Here is a 14616-nt window from a genome sequence, read left to right on the forward strand (position 1 = left end):
GCTAAAAATAATAAGATCTGTCCAAACGTCAACTTCCTACATTCAATATTGATTGAGATATCGTGCTTTGAAAAATTCTGTTCATGATAGGTATTCACCATGGCAGTGACCCCCTTGGTTTCTTCCATCTTGCCACCTCTGTGCCACCACAGATCTTATTATTTTTAGCTGGTCTAGAAGAATCAATCATTAAAACACTATTTTGTGACGCATCCCCATAAATTCTTGATGTATGAGTGTTCTGTGTTAAAATCCTGGCCCTTTCGATTGATCTAGAACTCTGTAAGTACCGTCTTTTCAAACCAGATGGCTTGTGCTTCTCTGCGACGTGGTTCAGTGGTCGTCAGAAAAATTATAAAGAAAAAAAATGCTTCTTTTGAGCTGTTTGTGTGAGTTGAAAAATTTAAAGCGGAAAAGAAAATGTGAAACTATTTACCATTTTAAGGCTAGATTATGCACATAGCCCCCCATATGTCACCAAGGAATCTTTATTACCGACCAACAAACATTTTTAAATCGCACACATATCTCTGGCTCTTAATTTACCAAATGTATTAAAAATAAAATTCAAGAGCAATATATAATTACATTTCTTATACTCAGGAGCTAATTATGATAAAGTTGTCATTTAGTATTTCAAACCGAAAAATTAACTATATTCGATGCGCGGTATAATATCACCGACTGAGATATCAAGTTATCAACTAGTGTACTGAGCATATTTACATTCAATAACAGTAATACTTTTGCCAAAAAACGAGTCAAAATGTGTGAAGTGTAGATTTTCATTCAGCTTATTATATTTGAGGGTAAAAACGTTTTTCTCTCGTCATACTCAAAGTATGCCAGGCATTCTTTGTGTTCTGATGCGATTTCAATTATGCATCGTCTTGTTATTATAAAAATATACAAATCGCTTCAGTAACTTCCATAAATATTTTAGTGAAACAGTACGTAATTATTGATTTATTTTGCAATAAAACGGCGAACGCATCATTTGACATGATAAGCTGTAAAGCACTACAAAGCATATTTCCTCATTAAAATTTTACGAGGTACGCATTGAACACGTTTTTCTAATCCAAAATCAACCGGTAGGAGAGAAATTTGTACGTCAATAATTTAAATTACTTAAAATCCGGAAATCCAAATTTACCACTCGCAAAAAAACCGGAGTCAAAGCTGGTCAGATCGGTTTTTAAAAATAAAACTCATACGATAAATAGAACTTTCTTCTCCAATAAGTTCCTCCCTTTTTGATACGCAGTGCTTTTAAAAACTTCAAGAGAAATCAAGCTCATTGAAAGGAGTGACCAACTTGACTGTAGTAGGCTGTGGTTTGTCAGCAAATGGGAAGTTTGATTTCATTTGATTTCTCACTAATGAGTGAAATTAGAACAATGTTTGCGCAGCCTCCGTATCTAAGTGCAATATGCTGCCGTGCTAAGGGAGAACGCTGTATGAGCCTTCAGGCGTTGCCAAATTTTCCCCGGCAAATCACTAATCTCCAGGAAATTTTTTTAATATTTGTCTTTTAATTTTTCAGATCATTTGTTTGTATTTTGATCTAAAAAGTCTGAAAATTTCAAGGAAAAATATTCATAATTTTCCTCAAACATAAACATTTTATCGAAGGAAATTAAGCAACTCTTGAATGTTCTTACGGCGTTCTTCCAAGCGTGGTAGAATGGGCGACCAGACAAGGTTTGGACTTAAAAGAGGCCACCTCATGTTCCCTCTTCAAAATTTTACGTAGAAAACTATTCACACATCAGGCAATGCGGAATACAAACCAACTGCTGGGCGAGGTAAAGTTGTAAAAGTTAACATCGCATAATTTTCCTGAGAAGTGTAAGATTCAGGAACGTCTTTGCATTGTTATTGCATATAAAATCCATAGTTTGGTGGTTAGAACTAGATATAGTCGATTTGTATTTTCTTATTTCCCGGATTTGTATTAACTTTATTTTAATCCCTCAAATTATAATATTTCAGAAGTACTAATTGTGCTGTGGCGAAAAAAGAAAGAGAGCCTCCTCTTTTTACGTATGCTCAACGAAAATTACTAGTATTTTTCAACTTATTAGTAAAGTAAGATTTTCATTATTTACAAAACAGAACCCTCCGTAATATAAATCAGAGAATTGTAAAAACTACCAAAGTATATTTTTATTTTAAAAAAAGAGACTAAACTACCTTAATTATTTACAGTAAATTTTGAGATCCATTCAATTCTTGCGATAAAATAACTTTCTTTACAGTGATTGATGGAGCTAAATTTATACCTGAGGCAAAAGAAGGAAGAAATAAAAGCCCATCAAAGTTGGATTCGGATTGTTGTCATCTCTCTGCTTTTACTTTGAGAGGCATATTTTTCATTTTAATTCCCCTTATCATCTCTCATCCAATATTCTTTCCTTTTTAATGTATTTTCAAAGGCAAGTGCACAATGTTTTCCCAGAAGAAATTAGTTAAAATCAATTTTAAAAAGTCAGTTAATTTACTACAACACACACAGGAAAATGGACAGAAAGTATGTCGATAATTATATACGTGTGCTTTTGGACAAATTGCAACGTTGAAAAATTGCGTAACATTATCGATAGTTTTAGGATCAATCTCAATATAACTCTCAGGTAGAATTTCGGTTAAATATCTTTTTTGAAATTAAATAAATGAATTTTTTGCCCGACAAATATTTCCTTTTGGTAGGAAAGTATTTAAAAACTTACAAAAAGTACAATAATTAATCGCAAGAATGACGTGCTCCTTACAACTGGGTATGTTTAGGCGCAAAAGAAGCCGTGTTAGGGAAGTTCTATATACCTGGTCTCTCATGTACGAGGGTAATTAAAACAAATTCCTTAATTTTTACTTTTTTCCTGCTAACTGCTAAGCCTCTCTGATTTTAACTTGTTGTACCTAAAGTGCTTTATTGCCCCTCGTACTTGAGGACAAAACAACTACCAACCAACAAAATGTATAACGTCAAACTCTCAATTATTATCTATGATATAAAATTAACACCTAAAAATACAATCTGCTTGTACAAATGGTTAAAATAACAAAATTATAACAACATGTTTATCACAATTCAATATAAATATTATTTGACAATAATCCAGATATATTAATGTAACAATGAACTAAGATGAGACTGGGTTTTGACTTTCGGACCAACGCTATGCTGGCCCGAATAGAAGAGCACAAATAGGTGGTGCTTCGAAAAACGTAAATCCTAGCGAGTTGAAAATATTACAATCAGGATAAATTATAATATGCTCAGCTATTTTTGGACTGTGAGTGCAAAACGTGTGGTTCAAATCACAGAGTATTTTTTCAGGGAAACTTGATTTGAAATTAAGCCTCAGAATCGCCAGCATCGAGGAGCAAATCGAATGCATCGCACTATTATTAAAAAATCTGGCCCTCTTATTTCCACTTAAGTTTTTGAAAATTAATACTTTCTGCTTACTATATTGCCCGGAGGAAGGTAGAGGTACGTCATGATAAAATCCACACGTCACTTGATCTTCCATTTAAACTAATGGAAAAGGATCGATAAGCAGGGTGTTTGCAACGAGCACCTTAATAATCGATTCTTTACCATAGCTTCAAATGGGGAAATATCGATAATCGAACATTCATGCCTCGCCACTGGTATTGACGATTCTCACAAGTTAGTTAAGATTTTCTTAAAACACCAACTAAGTTTTCTCCATTTAAATCCATAATAAATAATCGATTCTGGGTGAGGCATTTTATTTCACATACGTTTCAATGGATAAGATTTAGTGTTGTCAGATTATGAGTGTTTCCACCGGTGAAAAGATTTTTCACATTTTTCATGGCAAATCTCGTTTTGATCCATTTGAAACGTCATTTAAATCTTTTTAGTCTGGCATTTCCTCTATAAAAATCGAAATTTATTTTGCAAGAACCTGCAGTTGAGGCTTTAGACTGTCGAAAATGAATATTAGAATTTTTTCTTATTTTTTTTTTATTAATATTAACAAACATGTTTTTAAAAGCACTGCGAGGAATATTGAAATTATTCATTCGAGTTTTAAAATGCAATACTTAAAGAATCAGATAGGATTAGGAGAAGTGCGCACAATTAATGGGCCTGTTGCAAACTTTTGCTAGAGCAAAAATTAGAGTTGTTTCTTGTAGATAATGCCTCAAAAATCACGATGAGCGCATCGGCAAAGTCTGAAATGCACTCATAACTTCGCAATCTGCGTAAGAAATTTGCGTTTTTTTAAGCTTCCCGCTTCAAAAACGATACTACGGCACAGGTGAACATTTTGTTAGAGGAGTCGCTCCATCGTCGGCGATATTCATCATGGCCGACGCTTGCTCGCAGTTCCGTGCGTGATTCGAGGAGAGTTCAAGGTCAATCAATTCGGGCGTGGAAAATATGAACGTTAACACACCGATTGTTATCCGGTCTAATCCAGTTCAGGTGTTATATCTCGTCCCATCAAACGTGTTTCGGCGGATTGGCGTCGGCCATGATGATTATTGCCGACGATGGAGCGACTCCTCTTACAAAATGTTCACCTGTGTCGTAGTATCGTTTTTGAAGCGGGAAGCTCAAAAAACCGCAAATTTCTTACGCAGACTGTGAAGTTATGAGTGCATTTCAGACTTTGCCGATGCGCTCATCGTGATTTTTGAGGCATTATCTATAAGAAACAACTCTTATTTTTGCTCTAGCAAAAGTTTGCAACAGGCCCATTGAATTTGAACTTCATTTATTTTTAAATTATTTTAAGCAGAATTAAAAATGAAAAGGCGACTTTTAACAAAAGCCGCATTCCTCCATTGGACATCTGCAGGAAAGATTCAAGGATCAGTATGTGGACATTGTAAGCGGCAACTATTTGAACACGGCTGCTATGGGGTTGCATATTCATTTCATGGAAGGAGATTTAAATGCATGTGCACGTCAATAACATAGCGTTGCCACCGGTCCCAATCAGAAATCTCTGAGGCAGGCGTTGCCAGCGTGACTTTTTTTTTTGTTTTAAACAGTACTTGGACCTTTATAATCCTTTTTTGTTTATTTTTTGTACAATTAGTTGCCCTCTTTTTATTCTGACTACGAAAAAATCAATTTCAACCTTGGTATAAAGTTGTTTTCTGTTAGGGATAACTTTATTTTCGTATGTATAAATTTATGAACGACCATTCCTGTTAAGACACCGCATCAAAGAAATCCACTCCTGTTACCACTACCCTCGTTTGTCTCATAAGATAATGGAAGATTCGTTTGCAATTTGTTCAAATGGAGAAAATTTCGACACCCTCGAAGTGGCTTTGGAGTGATAGGTAGCGTCGTCAGGCATTTAAAATCAAATGAAAATGAAAAAATCGTGGAAACGCCATTACGGTTTTAATCACCGCAATGTCAGCTGCTTTTTACAATGAAGTGTTTTAAAATAAAGGTCCATTATATTTAAAGTTAAAAAATAACTACATCTAATTGTGGTGTCTCTCATAATTGAACTATTTCCTACGTTTCATCGTTAGGTTTGATTTTCAGATTTGCGAATATATTAATCAGAAGCTTGAGTCAAAAATCAATAACAAAAACATTCCTCGAACGGTGCATTCTAAAATAACAAAAAAATAAAGAAAACACGAGCTACTTAATCGAGAGACACATTACTCAAATTTCTGTGCTTCAGTTTTATACTGATGGAAGCAATCTTTAATACGTAACTAATAACCCTCTAAAATGTTAAGCTATCCTTAAAACAGGAAGAAATGAAATTACGAACGGAACATAACCAACATAAACTACTCAAACCGGAAGAAAATCTATCTTTTGACTTAGAAATAACAGTTTTAAGTAAAGACCAGCAAAATGCATTAAAAATTATTGACAGTTTGAAGTAATGAATACAATAAAACCAAAAAATAATGATACCGGCGCGAAAGATTTTGAATTGTCTCTCACCACCATTTTCATGCAATGTGCACTCTTACTACCTACTCCAAAAATAAAATCAACTAAGCGTTTTTTGTTCACATGTGTGACGCTATTTGTATAACTTTCCTGAAAATCAAGTCAAGTTTTTAGTCAATTTTTGCGGCGACCTGTAACAGTCGTGAACTTTTCTTAAAATATATCTCGTCAAAGTTTGCAAACACTATGACTGAAGATAGGGATTTTTCCCTTCATCCTCCGAACTGGCATCAAGGATATGCACCTAAAGATATGTCTCCTAAGACTTTGAACGCACCTCTAAGAAGTAACTTGGAGTGAAAAGAAATAATTGTCGATAAATAATTAATCCTACTGAAATAAATGGCCCTAGATAATACTCAAGCATGTACAATAAAATATTAAAAAATGAGCACTTGGGTCCTTAAACTTAAAATAATATCACTTTGAATTTTAGGTAAATAATTATAACATGTCTACAATTTTAAAAGTATGGCAGGCTAAGACAATTTCTGGTAATCTTTTCGTCGTGTAAGAGATAGGCCGCCGTCTCGCAACTTTGGTGAGGTTTAAGCGTGCTTTCAATTAATCGATCTATCGATGAAGTGAACGATCGATTAATGAATCAGAAACTGATCACTCAGATGCACCCTCTGATTTCCGGGTTAAAATCAGTTGATCGCATAGCTTTGGAGTGAGATTACCTTTTTCGAGATTCCCCATAATTTTCATCGCACCTCTTTAAAAATAATGAAGTTTAACAAGTGAGTAATACATAGGTAACCTGATAACAAAATTTTAACTCTAAGCGATTACAAAAGTGTTTCAAGATAATTATGAATGTTAAATAAACCGCGAAATTATCAGAAACGTCTACTCGTTTAACATTAAAGGTCAAATGCAGACGGGTAATAAATACCATTATTTCTGAGTTAATTGGTCCTGCAAATATTCAACAGCGACAAATTTTACTGCAGGTACTCCCATCGCTTGTCACTTCGCGAATGTTTCCAATTCCATCATACTCCAAGTAAAAAAAGTTTGCAATTGTTTACTATGATTTTGATGTCAATTGCCCGTTCCTCCATTTTCTGAAGTAAGATTAATTCAATTGCTCTAGTTCTGGAAAGGAGATACATCTAAAAAATGGATGATATCAGAGTTTAAAGTCTAAGGTTAAGGAGGCTCCAGTGATTAATACACAATGGCATGACCAGATGCAATAAAAGTATACCTCAGAACAACTTGCTTGGTTCTGTAAAATCGAAACGATGTGGGTTGGATTTCAAACGCATTCATGACTTGACCTCCTTTTGATAAATAATCTTAGAACCGAGGCAATTCAGGTGAAATCTCATCTCAAAAAGGTTTGTGAGTTTAAGAGGGATGCATATTTTTAGTGACATGACAGCATCCATAGAGATGGATTGGATTTCACGTTTTTCAGAGAATGTTTGTTCAAGCTGAGTTCGTGTGAAAGCATGTGTCCGCATAACTTCTCTTTTTGTCGGAACCGCGCAGTTGAACCTTGAGCGTATAAAATCCAACACGAGTACCCAATACTGATATGATAAGGGCTTCCTAATTGATAGGGTCAGCATTTAAATGCCGTTACAGGTTAATTATATAAGGTAAAAACAGTCTAGAATAAAATGTACCGAGAGGCTTAACATATTACCAAGGGGCGAAAAATACCTTTCGTGGAGGTCGCCTCCATAATTTCAAAGGGAATTGACTTTATAGTTGTTTTTTGATGGTGATACCATCACCAAACTAAGCAGTTTTTGAATAGCAATGATATGTATCTATCTAATTTTCATAAAAACATTGCAAAACATCTACGAGGTTAAAGTTCAAATACCGACTATACAGTGTGAAGATGAAGATTTAAGTTTGGTGACGGTATAAAACTAAAAAGGCACCGAATGTCGAAGATGGTCCAAGGTTTCGCTAGAAAGGAAATATTTAGACTCCGCGGATATCGAATATAACTTTCAAATTGATGGCGATTCCATCGTTTCGTTTCGAATTTGATGTGCCAAAATTGTTTCACAGGTGAGCTTAAAGTAGAAACTTGTCTTTTTTGACATGAAAATGATACCTTCGGTTAGGTAACCTTCTTTTAGAAACTGGTTCACATTAATACAACGGAGGATACGGGAAAGAGTAAGAATTATTGGATTGAAGTCCATTTTTCTTTCCTGTTTGCGATGATGAAATCCCTGCTGTGTTTCATACTCACTTGAGCATAATACCTTAATACTGGTAAAATTTGAAGCATGACTTACCATGCATCCGATCTACCTCTGCAGGCCGTTTAAGAAAAACGCTGGTTTTCAACATTCCAAAAGCACCGGAATATGAATATTGCATCGAATGAATGAAATGTAATTTCCCTATTAAAATAATTACAAGGATGTACGTTTGAAACAACCCAATGACCACTACTGCCGTGCTAAGAAAAAACGCTGTATGAGCTTTCGGACTTTCCTAAATTTCCTTTGATGAAAAAAGAATTTTCCGGGAAACCTGTGAATATGTTCCCATCAATTTTTCAGAGAATTTTATTCACTTTTAGATCTCAATTGAACTTATTTGTGTTGAAAGGAACCAAGGGTGGAGAAGGAGTGTGCTCGTTAGTTGAGGGCCGTAAAAAGCAATGGGAATTATAAAGCACCAGTGACGTCAGCGGCGACGACCGACCAACGACGACTCTCCCCAAAAATTTCATCGGAGGAAATTTGGCAACTCTCGAATGTTCATTCCGCGTTTTTTCCTTGGCAGGGCAGAACACCTTCCGTGAAGATTTCCCTATGGTCTTTCCGATGTAATATTCTCATTCCAGCGGGCTGATTGTTGAAATTGAAATTGATAGACAAAGCTAAATATACAAAGAAGACATAGAGAATATGGAGTGATCTATTGGTTGACGTTGGTTCCTATAGACGAAGGGGGTAAATGATGGACTAACCATAGGCTCTCCCGTGGGTTCCCGTTAGTTAGTGTAATATCTATCTCCTTTGTCCATTGCAACCACCCGCTTTCACCAATAGAATTCTTCAATGTCCTTTCTGTCTTCTTTTTCAACAGCTTCGTCTATCAATTTCAACAATCAGCCCACTGCCCTTTGAACAAATTCTTTGTGAGCGATGCAACAATGAAACTTGGAACTCGAAAGAAGTCGGGGTGGTAGGAATATGGGTGTGAGAGTAGGGAGGGGGGAAAGGGGGGTTTAAAAGGGGCAGTAGATATACTTGTACTCGAAGGCTAGGGAGACGGCGACGAAACAGAAGTAGAGGAGGAACATGGTGAAGCCGAGGCCCTTGTTCATCTTCCAGTGGAAGCAGGCGATGGCCATGATGACGAAGACCAGCATGCAGAAGAGGATGGCGATCGAGCAGACCATCCCGACGCTGTTCACCTCCACCGGGCGCCCGTACACAAGCCCGTACATCAACCAAGGCACTGGCAACCTGAAACACACGACAGAGGTTAGAGTTCCCTCGAGTATTCCACATAGTAAAATGAAACGTAACTCCTTGGTGCCAGATACACGTGCGAGCTAGATGCGCGTCTTGAGCGGTGAGTAGACCTTCAGCGGTGTTCGGCAATCTCCGTAGCCAATTATAGAATACCTACATTGAGAGAGTATGGCCACTGGTGTTACCACCTCTGATTGGCTCAGCCATCTTAGGCTGAATGGAGCCCTTAGGACCCAAACATGGCAGACGCCATAAATTAATGTAATGCAAAATGACTCAAAATGCAGTTTTCTTTGCTTATCGTAACGAGACATTTACCCAAATGCACTATGGCGACTTGTTTACATATTTTTAAGGCTAATCGTGTGCAATTTTTGAGAAAAATTATCTTAGATGCAGTAAGGTTGGCAGCAAGTGCGGTTGGTGAAAACCGTCAAAAGTTGGCAATGACCCCCCTCCCATCCACAAAAACCAAAACAAAGCACCGCCATTTTTGGGTCCTAAGCCTCTCCATGGGGCCCAGTGGCCATACTCTTTCAAAATAGGTACTCTAGCCAATAGGTTCCAACGCGCCACCCGTAACTCGCTCAAAGTAGGATTCGGTCCTACTTTTCGTGTCAAGACGCGCATCTAGCACAGGGTGGCATGAAACGTAAGAAAGAAATGAAAGATTGGAAATTTCAATGAAATATTTCATGAAATTTCACGAGGCTGTGAAATATTTCATATTTCTCAGAGGCTAGAGTATGCAACCCGCACTCAAACACACAAAAATGAAAGAGAGTCACAATTTTTAATTTTTGCGGGACATGAAAAGGAACCGGTATTTTTCAATATGTTTCATGAATTTCTGAAATTTCATGAAATATTTTACGTGGAATTTCAAGGTTTTATTTTTCATGGAATTTTGCCACTCTGATGTAGCACGCAAGTGTATCTGGCCATTTAGGGTCTTGTTTTCATCAGAGTACCTCTGGGAGAGCACAGTCATGTCGAAATAGGGATCTAGAAGCGAAGTGGGTACTCGCACAATATAGCCGCAGATCGTACCTCGTACGTCGCGGGAATTCAAATTGCCACGTATTTTTATGGGGAAATCACGTTTTTCTACGCAAAAGTCTTTTCGTGAGGGTAGAAATGAAAAGCTTTTGTGGATGGAATGTATTAACAGCTTGATGAAATGCTGCTAACAGCTTTGTGTTCTAAAAGTTGCAACTGAATATTAATTTCCCTCGATGAAATAATCGAGCTTGAAGTGAAGCTCTCAAATAGCGGGAGAATCTGAAGTTCTTTCGACTGCAAGATATTCATATTCTTCTATCATACTCTGCACGACGGAACTAGTCCATATCGCGCCCCTTTGCGACTAGTCCGAGACTCTCATTGGCTGGCCGAGAGATTCTATCGTTCTCTGCCGTGAGGAGAGGGATGCGAGTACCCACTTTGCTTCTAGATCACTGTGTCAAAATATGGAGCTCTTAGAGCCAAGAAGAGCAGCCAATCTTTTCCTGCATGCGAAAAATCTCATGAAAACGTCTCGCGGAGGCAAGGGCTTATATGTATGATTGAATGAACGGGTTCAGTCTAAAATTACATTCACGCTTTACCTAATTTTCTCTCGTGTTTTAGCTTTTTAAAATTGAGAACTAAACGACTTGAAGACGTTAACATTTCTATAACTTTACCCTAGAATACGAAGAATATACTTACAAAATTTCAAGTTTCAGTGATGCTTAGGTCCCTGTATAAAAAGTTAACAGATTTCATTGATGCTTAGTTCTCTGCTTAAAAAGTGAAACCCGTGAGAGAAGCAGGGACTATCTGCCGTAACTCGGCTTATTCCGATTGAACCGTCCAATTGCCCATACGCGTTTCACGCCAAGCGGTAACCGCGCTGTGTTTGGCGCGCAATGCGTGAAGTATTCGCACAGTCTTTTAGGCGCTAATATGCGCTCCGCACCGACCGGCGCGCGGCGACCGCATTGTTTGGCGCAATGCGTGAAGTATTCCCGCAGTCTTGAAGGCGCTCACACGCGTTCCGCGCTAACTGGCGGCCGCACTACGTGTGGCGAGATTACAAACGATGATACAGTATTAGATTTGGAAGAAACTGCAGAAACAGAGGAGAGATGAATTGAAGAAACTATCAGGAACCCACACACGAACCTTTGTTAAAAAAATTTGAGGAACTTTTAACGAATTTTTTGGGCGACATCAGAGCAAAAAAACCATTGAAATTTGCAGATTTTTAGCTTTCACCCATACTTCCGTCTTTGGGAACGCCAAGCTGACATTCGGAAATGTCCCTCTCGTCGCGGTCACAATTTTAATAACGCCGGTGGCGTGGCGTGAGTGATCGACTTTCGATAGTTCTTCATTTGAAGCTATTATAAAAACTCCATTATTAAGGTGTTCGCTGCGAACACACTGTCTATCGATCTTTTCCATAGGTTTAAATGGCAGATCAATCGATATATCGCAAAGCAGGCCACGCCGCTGAATAACGCGTTTCCCCTGCCCTGACGCGATCCCTTGTCCGTGCTGCCGTTATCAGTGCTCGGACAAGGCTTCAAAATGTAGTTTGTAACACTGAGCGGTGGTGATTCTTGCAAGTTGGCAACACCGTTTTTCCTTCGTTCAAATGTATGTAAAACAATCGATTCTTGGTGAGGCAGTTTGTATCGCCCGAAATCGAGATTTTCAATGGATTTAAACGAAGGAAAAAAAGCGTTGCCAGCTTGCAAAATCGACACTGAGCAATAAAACTTCTACTCCAGACGCCAGTTTGGCACCTGCGGGCCTCCATTTAAATGTATGTAAAACAATCGATTCTTGGCGAGGCAGTTTGCCTCGCCCGAAATCGAGATTTTCAATGGATTTAAACGGAGGAAAAAAAGCGTTGCCAGCTTGCAAAATCGACACTGAGCAATAAAACTTCTACTCCAGACGCCAGTTTGGCACCTGCGGGCCTCTATTTAAATGTATGTAAAACAATCGATTCTTGGTGCGGCAGTTTGTCTCGCCCGAAATCGAGATTTTCAATGGATTGAAACGGAGGAAAAAAAGTGTTGCCAGCTCGCAAAATCGACACTGACACTTAGCAATAAAACTTCTCCTCCAGACGCCAGTTTGGCACCTTCGGGCGACCCCGTAAGATGTCGCTTCCGCATCCGCATTTGAACGTCTCGAGGTGCGCCGCGGTGGCTGTCCAAGATAAATGATGATAGATGGCGTTTGTCGTTTTCCTAAACGATACCTATCGCCGGGAGAAAAATGCGAGACTCATACGAAATTTCAAACTTCACTCGCGCGGGATAAGGCTTGATCGAGAATTTCTCGCGGCGCTGAGTCAGCCCCAGAGCTGCTGCGTATTAGCCGTGATTTATTCTTGTCGGAGTTGTGTTTCAATTGGACATATTTCTATGAAACGGAAATATGTGTAATAAGACATGAACCTTTAAATCCATAAGAATACATGCATAACAGGGCTGGCTCACATCATAATGCACATAGTTCCGTTTGACAGAAATGCGTCCAATCGATCAATTATTGCGCGCAAGTTGGTTACAGGCCTTACATGTCGACCCTTGTGGTTGAGGATAGAATGACATAATTTAATAAAAAAGGTAATTTTAGCTGGGACTATATTGTGCGACTAGAAACCAATATTTTTTGCTCATTTTAAAAGCAACGTATGACCTATTAATTTTATCACGCATGCAAATACATCTTCTTTTTCTTCATCCTCATTTTCTTCCTCTCCTCTTCCTTGCTTTCCTCCTTTTCGCATCTCTAGTTTTTCTATTCTTTTTTATCGTCATCCGTTTCCTTTCCTTCTCTTTCTTCTTTTATCTCTCTTTCTCCTTTTATCTCTCTTTCTTCTTTTATCTCTCTTTCTTCTTTCATCTCTCTTTCTTCTTTTATCTCTCTTTCTTCTTTTATCTCTCTTTCTTCTTTTATCTCTCTTTCTTCTTTTATCTCTCTTTCTTCTTTTATCTCTCTTTCTTCTTTTATCTCTCTTTCTTCTTTTATCTCTCTTTCTTCTTTTATCTCTCTTTCTTCTTTTATCTCTCTTTCTTCTTTTATCTCTCTTTCTCCTTTTCCTCCTCTTTTTACCCCTCCCCCCTCCTCCGTCGATGGATAAAATGCGTCGATCGTGATAGTTTTTGGAGTGGTATCAATGATAAGGACGCGCGTTGATGACGGCGCAGAGATACAACTATTCGTGCTTGATGGATGTCCGTCTTGCGTCTGCAAAATTGAAGGCGCGATGGCGCGAGGCGTGAACATGCAATGCTTCGCTTTTACGCTGCCAATGAGGTGTCTATTAGATTCGGGGAAAAAATGAAATAAAACGAGGCCCGAATACGTCTCTCCAACCTTCGGCTATGTTGTCTTCCGATTTTTCCCCATTTTTTCAATTGGATGCCTGATTCTTTTTTTATGATGTATTTTTAGAAATATTTATGAAAACTCGAATGCGCCGGCTCCACACAACCCTCGGGGTAAGTGTTTTCAGGGAGCCTCGGATCAGTTTGACCCGGCTTGAGCATCTACGAGTTAACCAAATTGCAGCGAATAAACTATTATTTTGAAGCTTCAAACCGGTTTTCTTTACAAAGAAAAATATTAAACTAGCCTTCGATTAAAGATGACTTACCCAACAGTGACGTCAAAAATGTTACTGCCGACGGACGAGGACACAGCCATGTCACCGAATCCTTTCCGCGCGACTATAACACTCGTGATGAGGTCAGGAATGGAAGTACCTGCTGCCAGGAACGTCAACCCCATCACCTGTAACAAGTCAAATACATATTTTGGAATATATTCGTTAAAAATCGAAGTGCGAGAATAAGGGGTGGCTGCGGCGGATAGTATGAACTCGTTTGCCTATTAAGGTTTAGACAAGCATCTAAGAGAGCGAGGTGGTGGAAACCAAGGGTGTCACTACCGCGGTGGATGACGTCACAAACCCAATTTTGTAAAGCACGATATCGTCACCCCCTGTCCAAAGTATCACAAGCGCCATGCGATGTTTAAAAATTTCCATTTATTTTTTTTATTTTATTTTTTACAGAGAACGTTTTGGCTAAAGCTGTATGAAAATTTCACTGAATTTTATCGGCAATACAAAGAAAATTCAGTGAAATTTTTGGACAGCCTCGTTGACAAATTTCT

General features: G+C 38.2%; 1 protein-coding gene and 1 long non-coding RNA gene across 2 annotated transcripts in view; one reads left to right on the forward strand and one right to left on the reverse strand.

Annotated features, from left to right (window-relative positions):
* LOC109036479 (uncharacterized) overlaps positions 1 to 14616 on the forward strand; it is a 117100-nt gene that overhangs the window by 17781 nt on the left and 84703 nt on the right. The gene's annotated exons all lie outside the window — the stretch shown is intronic.
* LOC109036476 (sodium/potassium/calcium exchanger Nckx30C) overlaps positions 323 to 14616 on the reverse strand; it is a 173337-nt gene continuing 159043 nt past the window's right edge. Inside the window, exons 7-8 of the mRNA XM_019050716.2 lie at positions 14096 to 14232; positions 323 to 9426 (exon numbers count right to left, since the gene is read on the reverse strand). Coding sequence (XP_018906261.2) covers positions 9186 to 9426; positions 14096 to 14232 — 378 coding nt within the window. The 3' untranslated portion in view covers positions 323 to 9185. The remainder of the gene's footprint in view (positions 9427 to 14095; positions 14233 to 14616) is intronic.

This window comes from Bemisia tabaci, chromosome 6 (genome assembly GCF_918797505.1).
Source record: "Bemisia tabaci chromosome 6, PGI_BMITA_v3".
Taxonomy (NCBI): Eukaryota; Metazoa; Arthropoda; class Insecta; order Hemiptera; family Aleyrodidae; genus Bemisia; species Bemisia tabaci.